The 22,533-nt window shown below is 41.3% G+C and overlaps 1 protein-coding gene across 2 annotated transcripts in view; it reads left to right on the top strand.

The window, feature by feature from the left end:
• The window catches only part of lrrk1 (leucine-rich repeat kinase 1), a 201,959-nt gene that overhangs the window by 120,236 nt on the left and 59,190 nt on the right, over positions 1-22,533 (top strand). For both annotated transcript variants that reach the window (XM_048563008.2, XM_059639335.1), the window contains exons 18-25: positions 1,630-1,750; positions 4,053-4,212; positions 5,077-5,353; positions 10,584-10,755; positions 13,249-13,418; positions 13,504-13,643; positions 16,969-17,218; positions 22,105-22,274. In XM_048563008.2, coding sequence (XP_048418965.1) covers positions 1,630-1,750; positions 4,053-4,212; positions 5,077-5,353; positions 10,584-10,755; positions 13,249-13,418; positions 13,504-13,643; positions 16,969-17,218; positions 22,105-22,274 — 1,460 coding nt within the window. The remainder of the gene's footprint in view (positions 1-1,629; positions 1,751-4,052; positions 4,213-5,076; positions 5,354-10,583; positions 10,756-13,248; positions 13,419-13,503; positions 13,644-16,968; positions 17,219-22,104; positions 22,275-22,533) is intronic.

Below are 22,533 nucleotides of genomic sequence, written 5' to 3'. Positions count from 1 at the left end.
TTTTTGTCACCACCACTGGGGTAGCATGCTGGAAATCAAGCAACATCACTCTTGGATTGTAACAAATACGAAAACAGTTAGTCAGACTGTCTTAAAGTCCCAATTTACCTGACTGATGAACTCACATTTTAAAAAAAAGCTCACCATGTTTCTGTACTTAACAAGAAAATACTGTTTATTACAAATTGTACTTGAACACAAAAAGCATGAATTACTAACTTAAAGCTTAAACTCTGCCTTTGCTCAAAGTCTCCCCAGATAAACAGTCAGACAGGATATGGATATGAAAGGTGGGAAAACAAAAAAAAAATCTGAAACTGTTTTATTTCTCTTTCAGCGGATTTGCAGAGAAAGATGAGTGGAAGCCAGCTAGCTATTGCTTGGAGACTTCCCGGTACCTCCAGAAGTGGGAGAGAGAGAGAGAGAGAGAGAGACAGAGATTTTTGATGCTTTCTATTTGCAGGCTAGCAGTTTCTGTTACACAGGCCACATATAAGCCATGGTTGCCTAGTCAGGAGCTATTCAGAACATTGTTGTAAAGCAACAGAAGCAAAAATTGCTGGAAAAGCTCAGGAGATCTGGCAGCATCTTGTTATAAAGCAGTTGTTCCTAGTTCAGAACCCACGATCTGTTTTCACTCGGAAAAAGACGACAATGTCACAACTTACAATGTGTTCCAGTAGATATGATGACAACAGCCATCTCTTTGCACATTCTACTTGGTTGAAAACAGTGTCTTTCTTTTTTTGGTCTGCAGCCCGAAAATAAAAAGATGTTTGTCTTTCATTCATCTGTGCTAAGCTCCTGTTTCTATTATCAATAACAAATGGTACTGGGAGTAATCTGGATTTTACAACCCCCAGTGATGTAGTCTGTTTCATAACATAAATATTTGATGGAACTAAGTGACGGTTAGTCTGTGAGCATGAAATCTCAAGCCATGTCTTGTATACTTTTGGTTCACCCTTTTAGGGGGATTGTAGAGACAGCTGATAGGCTCGGGCCAAAGCTATGTAAGTAAACATGGTGCAAAGTGAACCTGCTCACTTTAAGACACTGATTATCATAATGGTGTCTAATGGCAGAATTGAATCTGTAACAGAATAATAACAATTGGGAATTGATGATCAGCATAGGTTCAGTAAGTTAGGCCATGTTCACCTGATTGAATATACAATAATAGAAGTGGAATGAAATGTGTGGAAACAAACGCATGAAGACTTGTATACTTGGTGTCAGAATCCTGTTCAGTGTGTGTTAGCTACCCAGCTCTTAGTGATTTTAGTATGTTTATTTTTATTTTAAAACAATGGGGTTTACAGCACAATTCCTCAGGTCATGTGTTAAACTAATTCTGTTAGAGCTCTCCCCTCACAATAAGATATCTACCTCTCCATCTCTGTTTTTTTACAGTGAAATATACACCATTCTATCTTGCCGTTAATGTTGAAATATCCACCTCACACCTTTCTCTTTACAATGAGATGTCCACCAACATGCCTCCTTACAGAGAAAAAATATCCCTGTCTCTCCCTTTATGGTGAGAAATGCACCTCTCTTGCCATTTATGATGAAATATTTATCTCTCATCTCTTACAATAAATGTTCTCCATTGTGTCTCCCTTTCAGTGAGATATCCTGCAAAACACTTGATGGATTGGAAGGGCTTCGCAAATTGATCTTTCAAGTAGCTTGTAGCATGAAGGACACAGGGAATCTAACTGCATCACAGAAGTTGGTTGGGAGATTGGTAAGTGCTTCCTAACTTTCAATGTGGTATAGAATAGACTGTGTTTTACCCTGAATGCTCTCATTTAAGATAAAGTTCAAGATTTAACACCTGCAATCAATATCTGGATAAATATTCCTACCTTCTGCCTTGAGATCTCCAATATGGTTTTTAATTCAGTCGACTTGTGACCAGTCTGCTAATTTTTAAAATGAGTCAAAGTTTATAGCACTGTTTCATCATTGCCCATGGCTTTTGCGTAAAGAGTCAATGCTCAAGTTCTGAAGGTATAACTGACCATTGCATTTGTTGTGCTCAATTCTCCTTGCACAGAACACAGGCAGACTCAGGTTTGCAGTTGCCTTTGTAGTTATTCAGACAACCTCAGCCTTAGGCTGTTGACAGAATTCTATCTCATTCTCAGCCCCAAACCTAATCTACATTTCTTGCAGAAAATCACAACCTTTTAAATCTCTGTGATCATGCATGCATACATTGTTCACATTTCATGATTGCTGTTTCTGTTACCCTGTCTACAGGAGTTGGTTTATACTCTGTAGCCTATTCCCAAGGCTCATTGAGCTGTTAGGATGGACTAAATTCTTCTTCAGTCACATCTGCTGACATGGACCCTTAAGGTGTTCAAGATTTATGCCTATTAAAATGTGCCTTGGAGTACTAGTTGTCCTGCTGCTGTCAGAATCCCATTTTATAAAATTTTCTTTCACATTAAACAGGAATTACTAGCTGCTTATCAAATTTTACAGTGAAGTAAGCAGCAAGATTGGACTAATTCATGATTCCTGTACTGCAAAATTTGGCATTGATTCGAAGTCTATCTTTTCAGAATCAGTAGAGTTGCATCATGCACCATGGGTGCCATTTGAATGAGTGCCATGTTCCTACTTTTCTCTGATTATAGTGAAGTTATTTTCCAGGCAGAGAGAATGTATTGTGGAAGTTTCACCGCAGGGGATGTAGGGTTCACCACAACCCAGTCTGTACCTCCTGCTGCATTGGCAATGTTTTCTGAACTGACTTCCTCAATTATACAAAACTAAACTTCTGAAATTTAAAAGCCTAACTCTGCGTCTTTATTAACTTAACATGTAAGGAAATGATTTTTTTAATAATTGGTCCTCTGTTTTGATGAAGTTATGAAATACATTGTAGGTGATGATTATGAAACTACAGGATGTTTTACTGGAACCCGAGTGCTTTTTTCTGTTTCAATTTAGAAAACAAATAAGAAACAAGCATTTGATCTTTGAATATTTCCCAGTTCAATATTGTTGTTTTCTCCTGTGAATGAGCACTTTGGCACTTAGGATCTTTTACCTTTGTTGCCCAGCATCTGGGTATACCATACTGTGTGTTACATGAAGTACATCCTGTGATATCATATGTGACCTTTTCTGATCTGCCAAATGGAAAACCAATGAACACTTAGACTGGATACAGATAAGATCCATCAAACTGGTACCAGGGATACCATGTATGTTACGTAGAGCAACTAGAGAAGTTGTAATTGTTCTTTCAACAAGAGAAAGTTGAGGGGATATTTAACAGTATTCAAATTAATCATGGTTTTGCTGGCATAGATGGAGAGAAACTATTCATAGAAGCAAGACACTTGGTGGGTGGAAGGCACTAACTTAAAGTTATTAGCAACCAAACAAGCAATAATGAAGGGAAGATAACACAGTGTGGAGCTGGATGAACACAGCAGGCCAAGCAGCATCTCAGGAGCACAAAAGCTGATGTTTCGGGCCTAGACCGTTTATCAGAGAGCAATAATGAAGGGAAATAAGGTTATGCTGGAACTGTACAAAACACTTGTTAAATCATAGCTGGAATACTGCACACAGTTCTGGTGACTGCTTTTCGGGAAGTGTGTGATTACACTCGAGGATGCAGAGGAGATTTATGAGGACATTGCCTCATGGTCAATGTTATCCAACCTAGCCTCATGGAAAATCTGGGAGAGTTTTCTTTGAAACAGAGGAAGCTGGAGGGAGATGTAGTGGATATGTATAAAATTATGAAGGGCTTGAACAGAAGGGAAGGATTGACTTCTGTTGGCTTTGGGGTCAATAACCAGGGAGCATAAATTTGTAGTAGTAGTCATTCAGAATTGCAAGCCAGAGACCTGTTCAGTTTGTGGGATTGTGATGTGTACAAAATCACTGTCATGTTTCTAACATTGCAACACTTTAAAGGTATTTCATTGTCTGTGGAGTGCTTGTGGATATCCTGAAAGATGCTCTAAAAATGTAGGCCTGCCTTTGTGTTTCCCATGCAGTAATACTGGCCTCTATTACAGATACCAAAGAGCTACTTTAATCTGTTGAATGCTGTCCTAAAAGAACAACAAAGAAGAAGCAGTAGTACCGAGGTCCAATACTTAACTGACCTGCAACTGGAGGAGATTGTGGAGCAGACTCCTGACAATGACATCAAGGACTTTGAAGATTTGCAGACCGGTAATTCTCAATGCTGTTTTGAGTAAAAATTCATTTTCTCTATTATTCACTTCCTTCACATACTTTTATGTTGTTACATCAATGCCTTTTTCATTATTTGTCAAAAAAAAGTATAAAGCCCAAATTGAACCAATTACCTTTCCAATTGGAAATCAGCACTGTGCAAAAACAACCAGATTGGAAATCCTAGTTCTTACCCTGATCACGTATAAAAAAACTACTCCTACTTCCCATCCTCAGATTTTGAGGTTTCTTCACGTCTGCCTCACTGCAGAAATTCTCATTGATGACAGCATAGATAAGTCATGCAGAAAGCATACCCTCCCTTTCTGGCATGAGCTGCTGCATTTTGCTAGTCAAGTTTAAAAATTCTAGAATGTCTCAGTGAGTTAATGTGTGCATAACTGAATGTGAATGCTTTGCTGTGTAAGTGGGAAGTGTATGTATGTTAAGTGTGTAAGTGGCAGGGAATAAGATGCAAGGATGCTGGATAGGGAAGGTCGCAAGAAGGGTAGAATAGTGAAGTCAGTTTGAGGAGTGGTTGCAAGGTGGTCAAGGAGGTCCAGAGGGGAGATGGGGAGGTCAATTGTGTTCTTACCCGTAGCTAGAATGGGTTTTTATCCATCTAATATTTCCTCTGTAACCATCAGCTAAGTAAGTCCAAACTTCCCAGATGATTCCTATGGAATTCCTACAGAATCCCATTTGTGTTGGATCTTCAGTGATGTTCTAACGCCATCACTGGGAATAGGTCTGATCTCCAACTACATGGATACTGGAAGATCTGGGCCAGTACAATAATAAGTGAAAGCATGAGATAACCAATTCATTGTTGCCTCATTGTGCCTTTGTTTGCCTTGGCAGCTTTCTCCTTCCTTATTGAGACAGGAGCATTGCTGCATTTTCCAGACACCAGCCATGGTCTACGAAACCTCTACTTCCTAGATCCAGTGTGGTTATCTGAATGCTTGGCAAGAATTATCAATGTCAAAGCTTCACGTGTGCTTGCCAAAAATGGAATAATACAAGTTACGGAGCTGAGAACATTGTTGGTTGGAACTGGCTTCACAGAACAGACCGAGGAGCAATACTTACAATTTCTTGCCAAGTTTGAGATTGCTCTTCCAATTACCAACAACAGGTAATTTGTTTTCTAATTTTTAAAATGCTCATTGTGGATTTCAGATTACTCAATAGTCGCGTATCCCTCTCAACTACAAACAGAAAGTTCCCTAGGAACTCAGTAGATCTGGCAGCTACTGCAGAGAGAGAAACATTTCATGTCTCCTCTGTCTGTGACTCTTCCACCTGACTCGGTCCCATGAGATCTCTAGCATCCCTGATTTTACTCATTCCACTATTGGTGGCCATGTCTTCGGCTGCTGAGTCCTTAAGCTCAGAATTTTATTCCTAAATCTCAATGCTTTTCAAACTGTCTCATATTTTAAGATGCTCCTTAAAAACTCTTGTGAAAGTCGTAAATAACATTCAATGTGACTGTGACAAAAGTGAACTTTCCTTCCTCGACATGCCTGAAGCATTTGACGTTCCTGACCATACCATCGTCCTCCAACCCCTCTACACTGTTACCCAGCTGGGTGAAACTGCTCTCACGTGGTTCCATTGTTATCTGTCAGGCACAGCCAAATGATCACTTGAAGGCTTCTCTTCCTGATTCTGTGTTAGCCCTGGTATCCCCTAATCATTTAACCTTGATCTTTCCTATTTCTCATCTAAACTATGCTCTTCCGTGGTACCATTGAAAAAAATTGTGTTAATTTTCCCATGCACGCTGTTGGCATCAAGCGCAACCTCTCCATCAGATCTCATCTCCTGCACTGTTGCTAAGTTATCAGATGCTAATCTGACATCCATAGTGGATGAGCAGAAATTTCTTCCAATAGAATGTTGGGAAAACTGAAGCCATCATTTATCTTTGCTGCCCCAAACTCTGAGCTAACCCCTCCATCCATCTCTATGACACCAGTCTGAGTTGAAACCACTGTTTGCAATTCTTGCTGTCACATTTGACTCTGCGATGTACATACAACCTCATTTCTGCGCCATCACTAAGACCGCCTGTTCCTATCCCCATAACATCATCTGACAGCACTGTGTGTCAGCTCATCAGCTGCTGAAACCCTCATTCCTGTCTTCGTTACCACCAGACCCAACTATTCCAGACTCCTGGGTGGCCTTTTACGTTCTACCCTCTGTAAACTTCAGTTCATCTCAAACTCTGTTGGCCACATCTTACTGCCAAAATCCCATTCTCCTGTCACCCTTGTGCTTGTTGACCTACACTGGCTCCTATAGTAATAGTAATAAAGTCAACCAGGTAGACCTCATAGAATGAGTTCCCTGATTAGGGCTGTTAATCTGGTTCAGTCAAGCTGCCCTGGCCAAACAGAAGTGTCAGACATCCTTTTCACACTCAGAGCTCACTCTGGGGGAGTTGGATCAGTGTCAAGGACTTTCCATGTGTAAGTAAAGGGTGATTTAGTGGTGGGATCCCGTCCTCTGTGGGGTTATTTCAGTGGCAATGAGAGAAAAACGCGGAAGTAAAGAAATTCACTTGCAACAGCCATCTTTTGAGTAGAGATAAGTATTTCTGGCATCATGAGATGCTTCATTCATTTGATCCTGCCATTGAAGACTGGTCCAGTATGTGGAAAGAATACACTTGAGTGAAGGTATTTGCTTGGCTCATTCAGGACATGTACTTAACAAAGGAGCTGTAGGTCAGCCCCCAGCAAAACTCCAAAACCGAGCCAAGCCTCGGCAAGCTGTCGAAGTGTTCTTCAGGATCTGAGCCGGCAAGCTGCATGCGTGCAGACTTGAGACTGAAAAAGAATCCCACTACATGTAATTGAGTAAGACAATTCATAGGCCGGTATCCAGGATAGTGAACACCCTGGAAAGTCTGCCCACATCTGGTTCGGAGCAGTTAAGTTGCTTACCAACATCCAGGACCAATCAAAATAAAAGTCTGGTTAAATGGTCACCTGGTTCTAATGGAGGTTGATACCAGTGCAGCTGTTTCAGTTATCACAGAACCAGTCTTCAGTAAAATTTGGTCTGGACTCCAACCATTAAGTTTGTGTAAGATCTTGGCTAGATTGAGAACCCATACCAGTGAACTTTTACAGATACAGGGTACAACTTCAGTTCTGGTCTCTCAAACAAAGCAGTTGATTTAGTTATTACTGATTATAGTAAGAGGGCCCCAGCTTGTTGGGGCAAAATTGGTTGAGAAAGATTCACTTAGATTGGCTCAACATTTTTCAATGAGAAAATGGCTGCCTGAGTGAAGTCCTAATTACTCACCTGAACATCTTTCAGGAAGGTCTAGGGACTATTAAAGGAGCCAAGGCCACCTTGTTGACCTGGAAGCAATTCCACGATTTTGCCTCATGGAGGAAAGTAGAGGCAGGAATCAGAAGGCCGACAAGTGAAGGAATCATCACATCAGTCCAATTTGTGGGATAAGCAGCAGCTTTTCTAAGCTGGATAAATACCCATTCCCTGGCGTAGAGGATTTATACGCAAAGCTGGGAAGAGGGCTGCCCTTTATGAAGCTGGACATGACCCAACCATATTTATAATTGTGATTAGATGAGGATTCTCAGAAGTATGATACAATTAGTACCTGTATATGGGCTTATACCAATATATGAGACTGCCATTTGGGCTATCGTCAGTCTGTGCACTGAAAAATTGCAGAATGGAGAACAATTTATAAGGCCTATCCCAGATTACCATTTATCTAGATTACATGCTAATAACTGGGAAGGATGATAAGGCGCGCTTAGAGAACTTGGACATAGTCCTTGGATGTTTCTAAGAGGTGGGCATAGGTCTTAGAAGGGAAAATGTGTGTTCCAGGCACCACAGATGACTGACTTGGGCTGCAGAGTTGGCAGGACTGGACGATAAAGTGAGGGCAATCAAATGTGCCCTGGCTTCCATGTCAGTGTTGGAGCTTGGGACTTTCCATAGGCTGGTGAACTATTACGGAGAGTTCATACATAACCTCCATTCATGCATCTTCAAATCAATTTTTTTTAAATGTCAGCCTTGGAAATGGTCACATAGCCAAGCCCCATAGCCTTTAGGAAAGTGAAGAAGCAGCCACCATCCTCTAACGTGTTGGCGCACTCCCAAATGAGATTTGCCCAATAGAGTATGTATCCAGAACTTTGGCTAATGCGAAGAATAAATATCCCCAGATAGAGAAGGAAAGTTTGGCGTCGTATTTTCAGTACAATGTCCCACGAATACCTTTCCGTGGAAATAAATTTGTAATGCTGACGGACCACAAACTCCTGCTTGGTCTACTTAAAGAGGACGAGACAGTGCTGCCCGTAGCTTCAGGCTGAATTCAGCAGTGAGCTCGAATTCTAAGTGCAGATAATTGCAAGTTGAAATACTGCACTGAAGGCCAAGTAACAAATGCACTACCAGTGGTACTGCCACTGGAAGAGTCCATAATGGTTTAAAATTTTCCGGACACTTTTCCAATCATAGCTGATAGCATCAGATTTTAGATGCAGGAAGATCTGGCAATGGCAAAATTGAAACATTGGCGGTGAAGGAGAAAACCACAGGGCATTCACAACCAGAATTGGAATCTTTTTGGATCCGGAAATACCAGATCACTTTAGAGGATGGCATACTAGGGTATCAGAATGATTGTGCCTAGCAAAAGTCACTGCCAGATACTGCCTGAATCCCACTAGGGCCATCCAGGGGTTTCCAAAATTACTGTGTTGACGAGAAGTTGCCTGGTGCCAAGGATTGGATGCAGACATAGTTGCGTTGATGGGCAGTACCCTGAGTGCTAACAAGGACAAAAATTACCACCAGCAGCTCCGCCACATTTGTGGAAATGGCTGGTAATTCCTGGACTCAGTAACACACCAACAATGCACATCCTTTCATGGGCTCAATGTTCTTAGTCATTGTCGACGCCCACTCAAAATGGCTGGATGTGCATAGAGTTTATTCATCAAACACGGGAATGATGACAGAAAAACTGCGCAGTAATACATGGAATGCTGGATGTGTTGGTCACATTACAGGCCATTGTTTGCCAGCAGGGAATTTGAGTATTTCTTAAAATTGAATGGTATTCTTCATGAATGGATAGCGGCATAAAACGCATCACCCAATGATCTTGCAGAAAAAGCAGTCCAAAGTATGAAGAGAGGCTTAAAGAAACAGCCTATATTTTCACTCAGTGCCAAACTGTCCCACCCCTCATGCAGCTACAGGGATAGCACCAGCAGAGCTGCTAATGGGAAGAAGACTTCACACTAGGTTAAATCTGATCTTCCTGGATCTTTTGAGGGAAGTAGACGGAGGTGATAGGACACAAGGCACTGCTAAGGAAGATTGTCCCCTGAAGTAGGGGTGGCACAGTGGCTCAGTGGTTAGCACTGCTGCCTTACAGCGCCAGGTGCCCCGGTTCAGTTCCACCCTCTGGCGACTGTATGTGCGGAGTTTGCACATTTTCCCTGTGTCTGCGTGGATTTCCTCCCACAGTCCAAAGATGTGCAGGCTAGGTGGATTAGCCATGTTAAATTATCCAAGGTCTGTCCACTTTATAAGATAATAGGAAAATAGGAGCTGAAATAGGCCATTCGTCCCTTTCAGCCCGCTCTGCCATTCAGTGTGATTTATGGTTAATCGTTTAACTCAGTAGCCTGTTCCGACTTTAATCCCTTCAGCCCTAAGAACTGTATCTAACTCCTTGAAAAGATGCAATGATTGACCTCAACTATTTATTATGTCAGAGAATTCCACAGGCTCACCAGTCAGTAAAGAAATTTTCTTCCCATTTCAATTCTATAGGCCTACCCTGTATCCTTTGACAGTGAGCCCTGACCTTGACTTCATGGTATATCAGGAATATCTTGTTTGTGTTTATAAATTTTTGTGAGACCCCCCCCCCCCCCCCCCCCCCCCCCCGCCGCCTCATTCATCTAAATACTAGTGAATATAGTCCATGCTGACACAGTCTCTCTTCATGTGCCATTTCTGCCATCACAGGAACCAGCCTTGTACACCTTCATTGCAGCCCCTCAATAGCCGGAGCATCATTCCTCAGATCACCACTACACGTTTCAATGATTCCTCCTTTACGCCTTTGAAAACACAAATCGTTTGGCGGCAGTAACCTGTTTGATGCATAAATTGTGAAATTATCTAAAATGACCAGCCCAATAGAAATACAGGCTACTAGCTTTTTTGTAAATATACTAAAGAAAAAGATAGAATTTGAACCACTAATCTTTATGAAAAGTGGTGAGGAATGTAATTCAAAAGAAAGTAAATATTGCTGATGAATATGACTGTATTTTCCTCACTAGTTATCTGCTTCCACATCTGTTGCCATCAAAGCCAGGATTCGAATTCAGTAACTTGCGGAGCAAGAGCACCAACACCATCCAGAGACTTTTCAAAATGAACTTTGTGCCCGTTGGCTTTTGGCAACGATTTATTACCCGCATCTTGATTAGCTTGGCAGAGATGGATGCCCAGGTATGACCCATATTGCCGAACTTACTTATACAGGTAGAGCTTTTTCAGCGTTGCTGGCTGGTCACACTTTCATCCAATATGAAATTGGATTTTATGCAGGAACCTAGATGTTCCAAACAATTTTCTTAGAACGTAGAACAGTACAGCACAGGAACAGGCCCTTTGGCCCACGTTGTTTTGCCGAACATGGCACCAATTTAAACTAATTCCTTCTGCCTGCCCTTGGTTAATACCCTTCTATTTCTTGAATATTCATGTGCCTGTCTAAAAATCCCTTAAACACTATGATCATATTTGCCTCCATCACTACCCCTGGCAGTGCATTCAAGACTACTGTCACTCTGTACAAAAAAAACAAAACTTGCCCATCGCATCTCCCTTGAACTTTCCCCCCTAACCTGAAATGCATGTCCCCTTAGTACTAACCATTTCAATTCTAGGAAAAAGACTCTGACCATCAACCATATCTATGCATCAGTAGTATCCTTATTTATTTAAATGAAAAGCACAGTTTTCAAACTCAAAATCTGCCACTTGCGTAGGTCTCATCAATCTCGTCTAATTGTATGTTGATGTCAGGGCAAGCTCTGCCATTTATAATGTAAGACTGTAGGATCACATAAGACATTTGTGCAGACGTAAACTGTTTGAGTCTGCTAGCCGCCCCCGATCTGCTCTGGCTTGCAGGCAGAAGAGAAGAAAACAGAACTGAAATAAAACATAAAAGAGAAAAATAGATAAAAATGAAAACAAACAGACTAGGCAGACAAGCTTTGGCTGCAGTGTCCTAATCCACTGCCATCATTGATGTTTGATTCGGAAATCATGTTTGGGCTGATAATCATTGACTTTACTTTCTGCCTTTTCCCTATAACCCTTCATTCCTTTAACAATTTAAAGTCTCTATTCAGCCTTGAATGTACTTACTGACTCAGCCTCAGTAACTGTCTAAACAATTCTACCAGTATGTAGAGAGCTTTTAAAAACTATTCAGAATCGCTGCTCCAGTGTACAAAATGGCTTCTCTCGTCTATGCCCTTCTGAGCTTTCCTTTCCCCTCCACGCCCACTCCCTTTCCTTCCCTGTTCCTTCTTCCCTCCTCCATCTTTCAGTTCCTTCTGTCTTCCATCACACCCTCTCTTTCCCTTTTGATCCTCACTGACCCAAAGTGCTTTTGCTTCTCTCTACTTCACCTTTTCCCTGCATTCCCTTTTTTCCTCCTCTTCACTCCTCCTCTTTTGAAAAGAAGGTGGGAGGGGATGAATGAAGAAGGCGTGGAGAGAGGTTTGGGAAGTGGATGAGAGATGAAAAAGGAGGGGTCGTTTGTCGATCTCTATGGCTAACAGTGTCTTCCTATTAAATTCACTGCCATTGAATTGTTTATATCATTGATGATTGAGCCAGAAATTCTGATGAAAGATCCCTTCAGATCTGTGGGTGTTTCCCATTATCTAGAAAGTAGAAGCTACTTCTCTCCAAGTGCAAATTGTCCAAATTGGTTCCAAGTTGTATTACTTCCTAATTAAAGTTAAAATCAGGATATTAAATCACATGATGTGGAAATTTGAGTTGTTTCCTCTGAAAGATACTGTGACTTTCCTCTTAAAAGAGTAATGCAAAATACTGCGGATGGTTGAAATAAAGCCAAAAACAGAAAACTCTTAAAATCTCAGCAGCTCAGGCAATAAAATGAGGCTGTTTGGTCCATTAAGTGTTGTTGGCTCTCAGAAGAGCATCTGTACTCATCCCACAGGCTCACCCTTCCTTTGTAGCCCTACAATTTTTTTTTCTCTCTTCAGCTAATTTGACTCTACAATAGTCTCAGGCAGTGGATTCCAAATACAAACTACTTGATGTGTCAAAATGTTTTTACAAATGTTGGCATTGGTACTTTTCCCAATCACTTTACATTGTTGCCTGCTAGTTCTTGAACCTACTATAATTGGAAATAATTTATTTTCTCTGTCCAGACCAGTTTGAATACCTCTGCCAAATCTTCACTTATCCTTCTCTTCAAGGAAAAGTAGCCCAAGTTTCTCCAACCACCTGCATAAATGAAGTATCTACTTGTCAGAATCATTTTTCACCCATTATAATGTTTTGCACCTTTCCTAAGGCAAAATCATGGAGCGACATGGTGTAAGGAATGTTGTGTGGAGCTGTAGGGTGCAGAAAACGTTGGAGCGCCAGAAGCTTCTGCCTTTCTTTCACTTTTAAATTCCCAATATCAGTAATTTGAAATTGGCTCTCACTTGCATTGTGGAAACTGATTAGAAATGGTAATGACGTTGTCGATCTCTTAGCATCAGGATACTTGGATGCCCTGGTATCCTCTACTGCAGTGCTGAATGCATGCAGAGTGCTTTGGGGGATAGTTTCTCATAATTCATTCCCCCACAACCATCAGTTGCCAACCCTTTCTCACTCATATGGTTAATATTGAGGTCATCCTTTCCTCTCTGAACTTTGTCTTTTCACTTTTTTATACAACAGCTCTTTGAGAATGAAAAGAATCCAAGACGAGGCAGAGCAAATCGGGCATCAGTTTACAGCTTCACAAGGTCACAGCGTCGCAATCGTTGTAGTACTTTCCGTGTAAGAAGAAACCAAACTATTTACTGGCAAGAAGGTTTACAGGTGAACTACGACGGTGGGTTTCTGAGGTAACTACCCCATTAGTTATTGTCTCAGTTGATGCTTCTGTGATCTATAGTTCTTGAAACTCAGCTAGTTCTTGCCTTCCTGTAGTGTGGAATCCTCTGAGGTGAACTGGAAGAGGAAAAAGAGTGCGGGAGTAAAAATCTATTGCCAGTCTGAAACACGAGATTTCTCGGCAGTCGCGTTCATCACTGATCACGTCAATTCCCTGATTGATCAGTGGTTTCCAGGTAAGGGAGTGTTAAGCTATTTGAACTGGCTCATTTGGCAGCACTTTTGCCTCTGAGCCCTGAAGGCTGTGGGTTTAAGCCTGACTTGGGAGGCTTGATTGTAATTCAAGTTGATTGCCCTGTGCAAAACTGAAGGGAGTGCTGCTTTGTCAAAAGTGATGTCATTCAGATGAGATGTTAGAGCAAGGTATCATAGTCTCTGTAAACATACATAACCCCGGCTACATTTTGAAGTGCACTGGAGTTACCCTTGTGTCTTGGTCGAATTTCATAACGCTTTCAATAAGGTGCTACAGGAAAGTTCATTAGACAAGATTAGGGCTCCTAGGCTTGGGAAGGTAATATATTAGCGTGAATTGAGGATTGGTTAAAGGACTAAAATAACAAATAGTAAGCGCATCTTTTTCAGGATGATAGTGAGTACCATAAGGACCAGTACTCAAGCTTCAGCTATTTGTAATCTATATTAATGGTTGTAGATGAAAGGGCCAAATATAATGTATCCAAGACAGCTGGAACAAAGCAAAATTTGGAAGTTAAGCTATGAGGATGCAGAGAGGCTCTAAGCAATATAGACCCAATGAATAGTTAGGCAAGAAGATAGAGGGTGATAGTTGAATTACCATGTGGGGAAAAGTGAAATTAAACACTTAAGTAAGAAGAATAGAAAGAAGAAAAATATGACACCATCATTAGGGCCATAGTGGTCAGCAGAGAAGGTTACCTCAGAGTACAGCAGGATCTTGATCAGATCGGCCAATGGACCAACGATTGGCAGATGGAGTTTAATTTAGATAAATGCGAGTTCCTGCATTTTAGAAAAGCAAATCAGGGCAGGATTAATACGCTTAATGGTAAGGTCCTGGGAAGCGTTGCACAACAAAGAGACCTTAGTTCAGATAATAAAGTGTGAAGCTGGATGAACACAGCAGGCCAAGCAGCATCTCTGATGTAGGGTTTAGGCCCGAAACGTCAGCTTTTGTGCTCCTGAGATGCTGCTTGGCCTGCTGTGTTCATCCAGCTTCATACTTTTTATTATCTTGGATTCTCCAGCATCTGCAGTTCCCTTTATCACTGACCTTGGTTCAGAGTTCCTTGAAAGTGGAGCCACAGGTAGATGGTTTTTGGAATGCTTGCTTTTATGGTTGGTGCGTTGAGTATAGGAATTGGGAGGCCATGTTGCAGCTGTACCGGACATTGATTAGTCCTCTTTGAAAAAACTGCATGCAGTTCTGTCTTCTGCAATTAGAAGGATGTTGTGAAACGTGAAAGGGTTTTGAAAAGATCTGCAAGGATGTTGCCAGGGTTGGAGGGTTTGAGCTAAATGGAGAGGCTGAGTAAGCTGGGGTTATTTTCCCTATAGTGTCGGAAACTGAGGGGTGACCTTGTAGAAGTTTATAATATCATGAAGGTCATCAATTGAATAGCCAAGGCCTTTTCCCAAGAAGTAAATACTATTGAACTGGCTTTCCTGTATTCTTCAGTAATATATTTTCTCTACTTTGTTTGTATGTGGAAAGAGGAGTTTTAGTAAGCCATTATAAATGCCAATGGGCTGTATCTGTTCAGCTATAGCAACATCTAGTTACTTGTAATAAATAATCATTCTTGTTCAGCATAGAAACCTGCTCAGTGTTTTCTATCAACCTTGGTCTCAAAGCCAGGTAAATTGAAATACTATGCAATACCCCCTTTTTGTTTGCTTAAAAAAACTAGCTTAACATTTGGCATAATTCTAGAAGTAGCAGGATTTGATTTATGGCAAACTAATCCAGCAGGATGTAACAATGATCCTTATTGTAAGAAGATTGGCATTCGAGGTAAAGGATGTGATTGCTGCAATTATATTGGCTTTGAATCCACACCTAGGATATTTGGTCCCCTTGCCTACAGAGAAAAATGAGACATTCCTTCAAAGTGAGAAGGGGTGCACTGTAAAGAATTAGGTAATCTCATGGCATATAGCATCTTAAAGGACTTGTAGGACAGATTCTGCGAGGCTGTTTCTCCTGGAGGATCTAAGATTAAAAGTCATAAATAGCTGACCCCAGTCCTAAAAGTCTCTTCCCTTGAGTTTGAATCTTTAGAATTTTCTACTTCTGAGATCTGTGGGTGTTCAGTTGATAAACATAATGAAAATTTACGTTAATAGGTTTTTGGACACTAGGGGAGTTGAAGGATATGGGGATAAAGGAAGAAAATGGAGTTTGTGGAGAAGTTCAACTCTGATTCTATTCAAAGAGCAGCCTTAAGGGTCTGTATGACCGTTTCCAGCTGCTATTTCTCTTGTTATTTCAATTAGCTGAGCCAGTCTTCATCAAGCTGCTGGTTGTGTGATTTTGTTATACATAAAAAGGCTGATCTTCTTAGAAATTTCAGCAATGACTTTAAGCCAGAAGCATTTGAGAAATTTTGAAGTAATAACAAGTGCCATCGAAATGAAAGTCTCCCATTCTTAGACTATGGATCTAACAGACAGAATTGAATTGAAAGATTACTTGGCCTCAAATCACCTTCCACAAACCAATACTCAAACGTTGCATTCAGAGCTATGGTGGCATTATGTATTTGGGACTGGACATTGTTACACTGGGTGTCCTAATACCTTTTCATCATTTCAAAATCACAACCAGAAGTTAAATAACACAATTATGTCCCCTTGGAGGAACCAAGTGTTATTATTTCATCATAGAGACAGGGATCTTACTCTGTCTGAGGACTGGAAACCATTGCACTGTCTTGACAACTTGTTGGACAAACAAGGTCAAAGTGGATCTGTTTCCAGTTCCTTTCTTGAAATAATTTATATGGGGCTACTGGAATCACCAGTTGTGAATTTGCCTCAGCTACATTTTGAGATGTGGGTAGCAGGCAGTTGGTATTCTCTGATCAGAATTTCCAGCAGCCATCACATGGTGGAAATGAGAACTGTATTCTTCTAGCTTCTCCTCATTGAAGGCCCACCCCTCCCTTCCTCCCTCCCTCCCTTTGCTTGTCCTCAGCCTCTGTCCTTTCTCCATCCCTCCATCAGCTCTCCCTTTCTTCTTCCAAAACTTGGATTCTCTGACCTCGGGTTCACTATTTAATTTTCACATTGCAGTTCGAGAGAAAACCACTAATCAGGTGCCTGAATTTTCATTGTAGCCATCTGTTTCATCTGAAATTTCAATATCTATAACTCTTTAAAAATTCACCATTCAATGCTGAATTTATTCTGGTCCTTTGTTATTTGGTGTTTCTATCATTTTGTTTCCTACCTTGCCACAACCTATGTGGGAGTCTACATGTAACTGACAGATCTTTTTCTTACCCCCATGACTGACAGCTCTTACAGCCACAGATGCGGATGGAACGCCCTTGGTCGAACAATACGTTCCGTGTCCTCACTGCACCCCCACAGTAACAGGGGAAGCTGAAATCCACGTCCAGGTTCATGGCCAGTATTACTTCAGTATGGAGGACTGCCTGCTCACTGCCATCAAACACACTCACATCAAGTGCCCAAACCACCCAACGGAGCCTGTCTCACTGGAGGAGCTAGTTCCAGAGCTTTTTATGACTGATTTCCCAGCCCGGTAAGGAGCATGTGAAGATATCATGAAGGGAGAATAGAACTCTGGGATGTACATTCTATTGTTAGGCTTCACTGTTTAAAAGAAAGGATTCTTTCTTATTTTAACTTCAAGGAAGATTAATTTTAAAAAAAATAGTCATGAGGATGAGTAAAAGAAAGCAGAGGAAGAAGGGGTAAGGGGCAGGAAATGCCTTAGGTTCAAGGGAATGTGAGGGGTGGAGGGGGTCCAGAGTCCAGTAATAAGCAACAGAAAAGAGGTTTTACAGGATTTACACCTAAGTGACACAGAAGGAACGACAATGTATTTCCAAGTCAGGATGGTGAGTGGCTTGCAGGGGCAATTGCAGTTAGTGGTATTCTCATGTATCTGCCACCCTTATCCTTCTAGATTTTAGACATTATGGTGTATCAGAGCTGCTGTCAGAGGACCCCCAGCGAGTTACTCTCTGCTGATCAACCTTTTGGTTGGAAAGACACACAGATTCCCAGTGTGCCTCCTGAATAACCTGTGGACCCTTGTACTGTTAATTCCCAGGTTACCAATGTAACCTGCCCCATGTGACTTCACTGACTGCTGACACTGTCTGTTTTGGGTGGAGGAATAATTGGGTCTTGAATTGTTGGGATTGAGGCATGAGATGAGGATTCGGATCAAGAGGCACTATGAGGACCTGGGAGGTGGGTTGTGCAGAGATTAGAAAGGATGAATTAATAGGAATGTGGCTTCAGAGAGAGGGGGATAAGACTAGACCAAAGATCAGAGACACCAAGTAGCAATGTAGAAAGAGTGATGTGTGCCAGGGAAGCGATCACTATTGGTTGCAGAGCTAAAGTAAGCAGGGTAGTGGCTGGGAGCATCACCAAGAGTGAAGCAGATAGTAAAGAAGATACATATTATAAGTAGAGGGAAACTCTTTCATTGTTGAACAAATGGTGAGCAAGAGATGGAAACCAAGAATTCTCATGAAGCACCAAGGCAGAAGGAAGAGTTTTTGAGCTAACGGCTATTAGTACATGATTGTTTTCACCATACTATTGATATAGAGAAAAGAGAATAGGATCAGAATGGAGACAGAAGAGACAGGTAAAAAGATCTGTTTGTAGTTTCTATAATTCTACGATGTCGGGGGGTGGTTTAAAACCATAGGCACTGAGCTGAATTTCAGATGTTGTTCCCTATGAAAAGTGGCCCCATACACCGAACCACTACCCTTTGGTATGATCTCTCTGTGATTCAGTGCTAGGTTAGGTGTGAAGACTGAGTACAGACTAGCACTGACTAAGGTTCCAAGTGCAGCGTTATCACATGCACAGGAAACCCAAATGGAGCTCAGAGTTCAAGTAGATAGCGATCAAACCTCAAGGGATATTTCCTGACGTTGGCAAAATTTCAATCTCATGTCAGCAAAAAAAAGGTGGTTTACTTACTTGATTATCTTTTGTTTAACGTATTTTAAAGAACTCTTTTCAGAGCAGGGTAGATAAAGGGGAAGCAGTAGATATAATATATTTGGATTTACAAAGGCATTTGATATGTACTGCAGATAAACTACTTAAGATAAGAGTTATGAGTAGTATTTCTTTTATTAGGTAGTCAGTCCTCTCTTCATGTTGATAAAGAGTTTGGATAAAAGAGGCGTTTTTAGAGTAGCAACCTGTAACTAGTGGAATGTTAGAGATTAGTGCCAGGCCCACAATTACTTACAATATATATGAGTGGCTTGGATGATGGAAGTACTATTGCCATGTTTGCAGATGAAAGAACAACAGGTGGGAAGGTGAAGAAGACACATAATCTCCAAAGGGATACAGACAGGTGAAGAGAGTGGACAGAACTTGGCAGATGGAATGTGACATAGCAAAACTGTAGGTTATGCAGAGATAGTAGGAACTGCAGATGCTGGAGAATCTGAGGCAACAAGGTGTAGAGCTGGATGAACACAGCAGGCCGAGCAGGAAAGCTGGCATTTCGAGCCAAGACCATTCCCTGCTCCTGTGATGCTGCTTGGCCTGCTGTGTTTTTCCAGCTCTACATCTTGTTATCGCTGTCATTTATGCAGTTTATCAGAAAGAATAAAAGAGATGGCCATCACTTAAGTAGACATATTGCAGAAAGCTCAGCACATGGGTCTTTGGGGATTCTTGCACATAGTCATACAGCACAGAAACAGACCATTTGGTCCAATTTGCCCATGCTGACCAGATATGCCGATTTCACCCAGTCACATTTGCCAACATTTTGCCCATTTCCCTCTGAACCCTTCCTATTCATGTGCTCATCCAAATGCCTTTTAAATGTTGTAATCTTACCCGCCTCCACCACTTCATCTAGCAGCTTGTTCCATACACACATAATCCTCTGTGTAACAAAGGCTTTTTGAAGCCTTTGCCCTCTCACCTAAAAACCTCTAGTTTTGGGCTCCCTTACCCTAAGAAAAAGACCTCAGTTATTGACCTATCATAATTTTATAAGCCTCTTGGTGGGGCGGGGGGAAAACCCAGCCTGTTCAGCTGTTGAGTTCAACTCAAACTGTCCAGCCCCAGCAACATCTTTGTAAATATTTCTGCACCCCCTCAAGTTTAACAACATCCTTCCTATACAGAGTGCCCAGAATTGTCATCTTCTTTGTCACATCTTCCAAAAACTCAAAAACTTTGAGAGACAAAATGTCCCAAACTCAAAACTATGTTGACTATCCCTTGCCTTTTCAAATCCATGTAAATCCTGTCCCTCAGAATCACCTCCAATAAGTTACCCACCACTGACATAAGGCTGACTGGTTTGTAGTTCTCTGAATTTTCCTTGTAGCCTTTCTTAAATAATGGTACCACATTAGTCAACCTCCAGTCTTCTGGCATCTCACCTGTGGTTGAAATTGATATAAGTGGCAACAAGTGGCATGGCAATCTCATCCCTAGCTTCCCACAAAGTTCTGGAAAACACTTGATCGAGTCCCAGAGATTTATCTGCCTTTGTGTTTTAAAATCTTCAGCATGACCTTTTCTGTAATGTGAACTATTGTCAAGACATCACTATTTATTTACCCAAGCTCCTGAATTCCCATGTCCTTCTCCTCATAAACTTGATCCAGCATTCCCTACACCTACCAGCCTTGCCTATCACACTATCGGGAACATACTCTTGTTATCTCATTTGAAAAGGCCACTCTCTTCCTGACCATCCCTTTCCCTGCAAATAGCCTGCCCCAATCAACTTTCGAAAGTCCCTGTCTAATCCTGTCAAAATTGGCCTTACTCCAATTCAGAACTTTAACTTCTTGATCAGTTATATCCCTTTCCATAACTATTTTAAAAACTAATAGAATCATGATCACTAGGAGTCATGCAGCACGGAAACTGACCCTTCAGTCTAACCAGTCTATGCCAAACATAATCCAAAAGTATACTAGTCTTTCTGTCTGCATCTAGTCCATATCCCTCCAAACCATTCCTATTCATATCTCTATCCAAATGTCTTTTAAACGTTGTAATTGTACCAGCATCCACCACTTCCTGAGGATCTTGCCCCAAAGTAATCCCCCACTGACACCTCCATCACTTCCCCTGCCTTATTTCCCAACAGAAGGCCGAGTATTGCTGCTTTTCCAGTAGATATATCCACATATTGAATTAGAGAGTTGTCTTGTACACACTTAACAAATTCCTTTCCATCTAAGCCCTTAAGTCCATGACAGTCCCAATCTATATTTGGAAAGGTAACATTACAACTCCATTATTCTTACAGATGTCTGAGATCCCCTTATGTATTTGTTTCTCAGTTTCCTGCTGACTATTGGTTGGGAGCCTTTAAAAGAATCCCAACAAGGTGATCATCCCTTTCTCATTCCTCAGTTCAACCCATATAACTTCATTGGACAGTCTCCCAGGTATATCTTCCCTAAGTATAGCTGTTATGTTATTCCTAAACAAAACCACCATTTCCTCTCCTGATCTCCCCCCCCACCTCCCATTCCAATTCTTCCTATAGCAGGGGACATGCAGCTGCCAGTCCTGTCCATCTGTAAGCCGTTTCTATAATAGCTATGATAACCCAATTGTATGTTTTCAACTATGCCGTAAAGGCAGCATCAGAGGAGTAGGAAAGTTGAGACCCTTCTTCAGAAATGAGGCTAATTAAATCACAGAAAGTACTTCAGCTTTCCTCTCACTGAAAACCAAACCAAACTCAAACCCCAACCCCAGGTGGGACTTGAACGCTCAAACCATGGCTCCAGAGGCCAGTGCCTTATCTATTAGGCCACTCGTAAAGAAGGGTCCTGACCGGAAATGTCAAATATTCTGCTCCTCTGATGTAGCCTGACCTGTCTGCCTCCAGCTCCAACTTTTAGCTGTTGGGAATGCTTTAAGAAACCCTTGCTGAACAATGCCTGAGTAGGCTAATAGCTACAGTAATCAGTTGAGCTTGCAATGGTGTTTATTTTCATTTGGTAAAATCAATGTGCAGGGTTCTGTTTTCTGCAAACAAAAAAAATGTCTAAGCCTTGTCCCATATTTTTAATTATCCAGGGGCTGGGGAGTCAGCAGTTTCCATTCCTCACTCCATTGGAAACTCCTTGACCAATCAAAGTTGTCTTGCCAACCAGTCATTCCTTTTTTCCTGCAATATATTAGTGACCTTTGAAATTTGGCATTTTTGTTCTTGTCCTGATGAATGCAAGATGGAAAGATCCAGCAACAGGTCTCCCTTTATAGCAAGATTCAAATTCTGTACCAACGAGTGACAATTACATTTATATCAATGTGACTAATACCTGACTTTTTTTCAGCAGACAGTTAGTATAAGTTGTTATCTCTGTGTTGGTCTTTGTCTAAATTACGAAAAGTTTACTGCAGTGTTATTTCTATAACTTTAATGCTGTTGTGCAGGTTATTTCTAGAAATGAATTGTCTAGAACAGAACGAAACTACAGACAACATCCTCGGACAAGGAGGAAGTGGGACAACAGTGTACAAAGCAACATATAACGCCACACCCATAGCAGTCAAGAAATTCCACTTCAAAAAATGTGGACTGCCATCTGATGGTGTCAATGAGGGTAAATATGTTCGAATAAATATGTTATAAATGATATTTGAATGTCATTTGAGTTTGTAACTTTGAGTTTCTCTCTTTTATGCCAGTAATTTCATTGCAAGAGGCAGGAATCAGCTGAACTAACTTGGGATAGATTGTGAAATTTTAAATGTACTGCCAGGGAATCTTGGCAGCGTGTTTGTGAGACTTCCCCTGATGCCTGGCATTTCCTTGCAAGAAAATGTTTCAGCATTTTCTACCCTGAATGGTTATTTTGAATA

Source organism: Stegostoma tigrinum, chromosome 33 (assembly GCF_030684315.1).
Source record: "Stegostoma tigrinum isolate sSteTig4 chromosome 33, sSteTig4.hap1, whole genome shotgun sequence".
NCBI lineage: Eukaryota > Metazoa > Chordata > Chondrichthyes > Orectolobiformes > Stegostomatidae > Stegostoma > Stegostoma tigrinum.
This window is presented reverse-complemented; position numbering and strand designations above follow the sequence as displayed.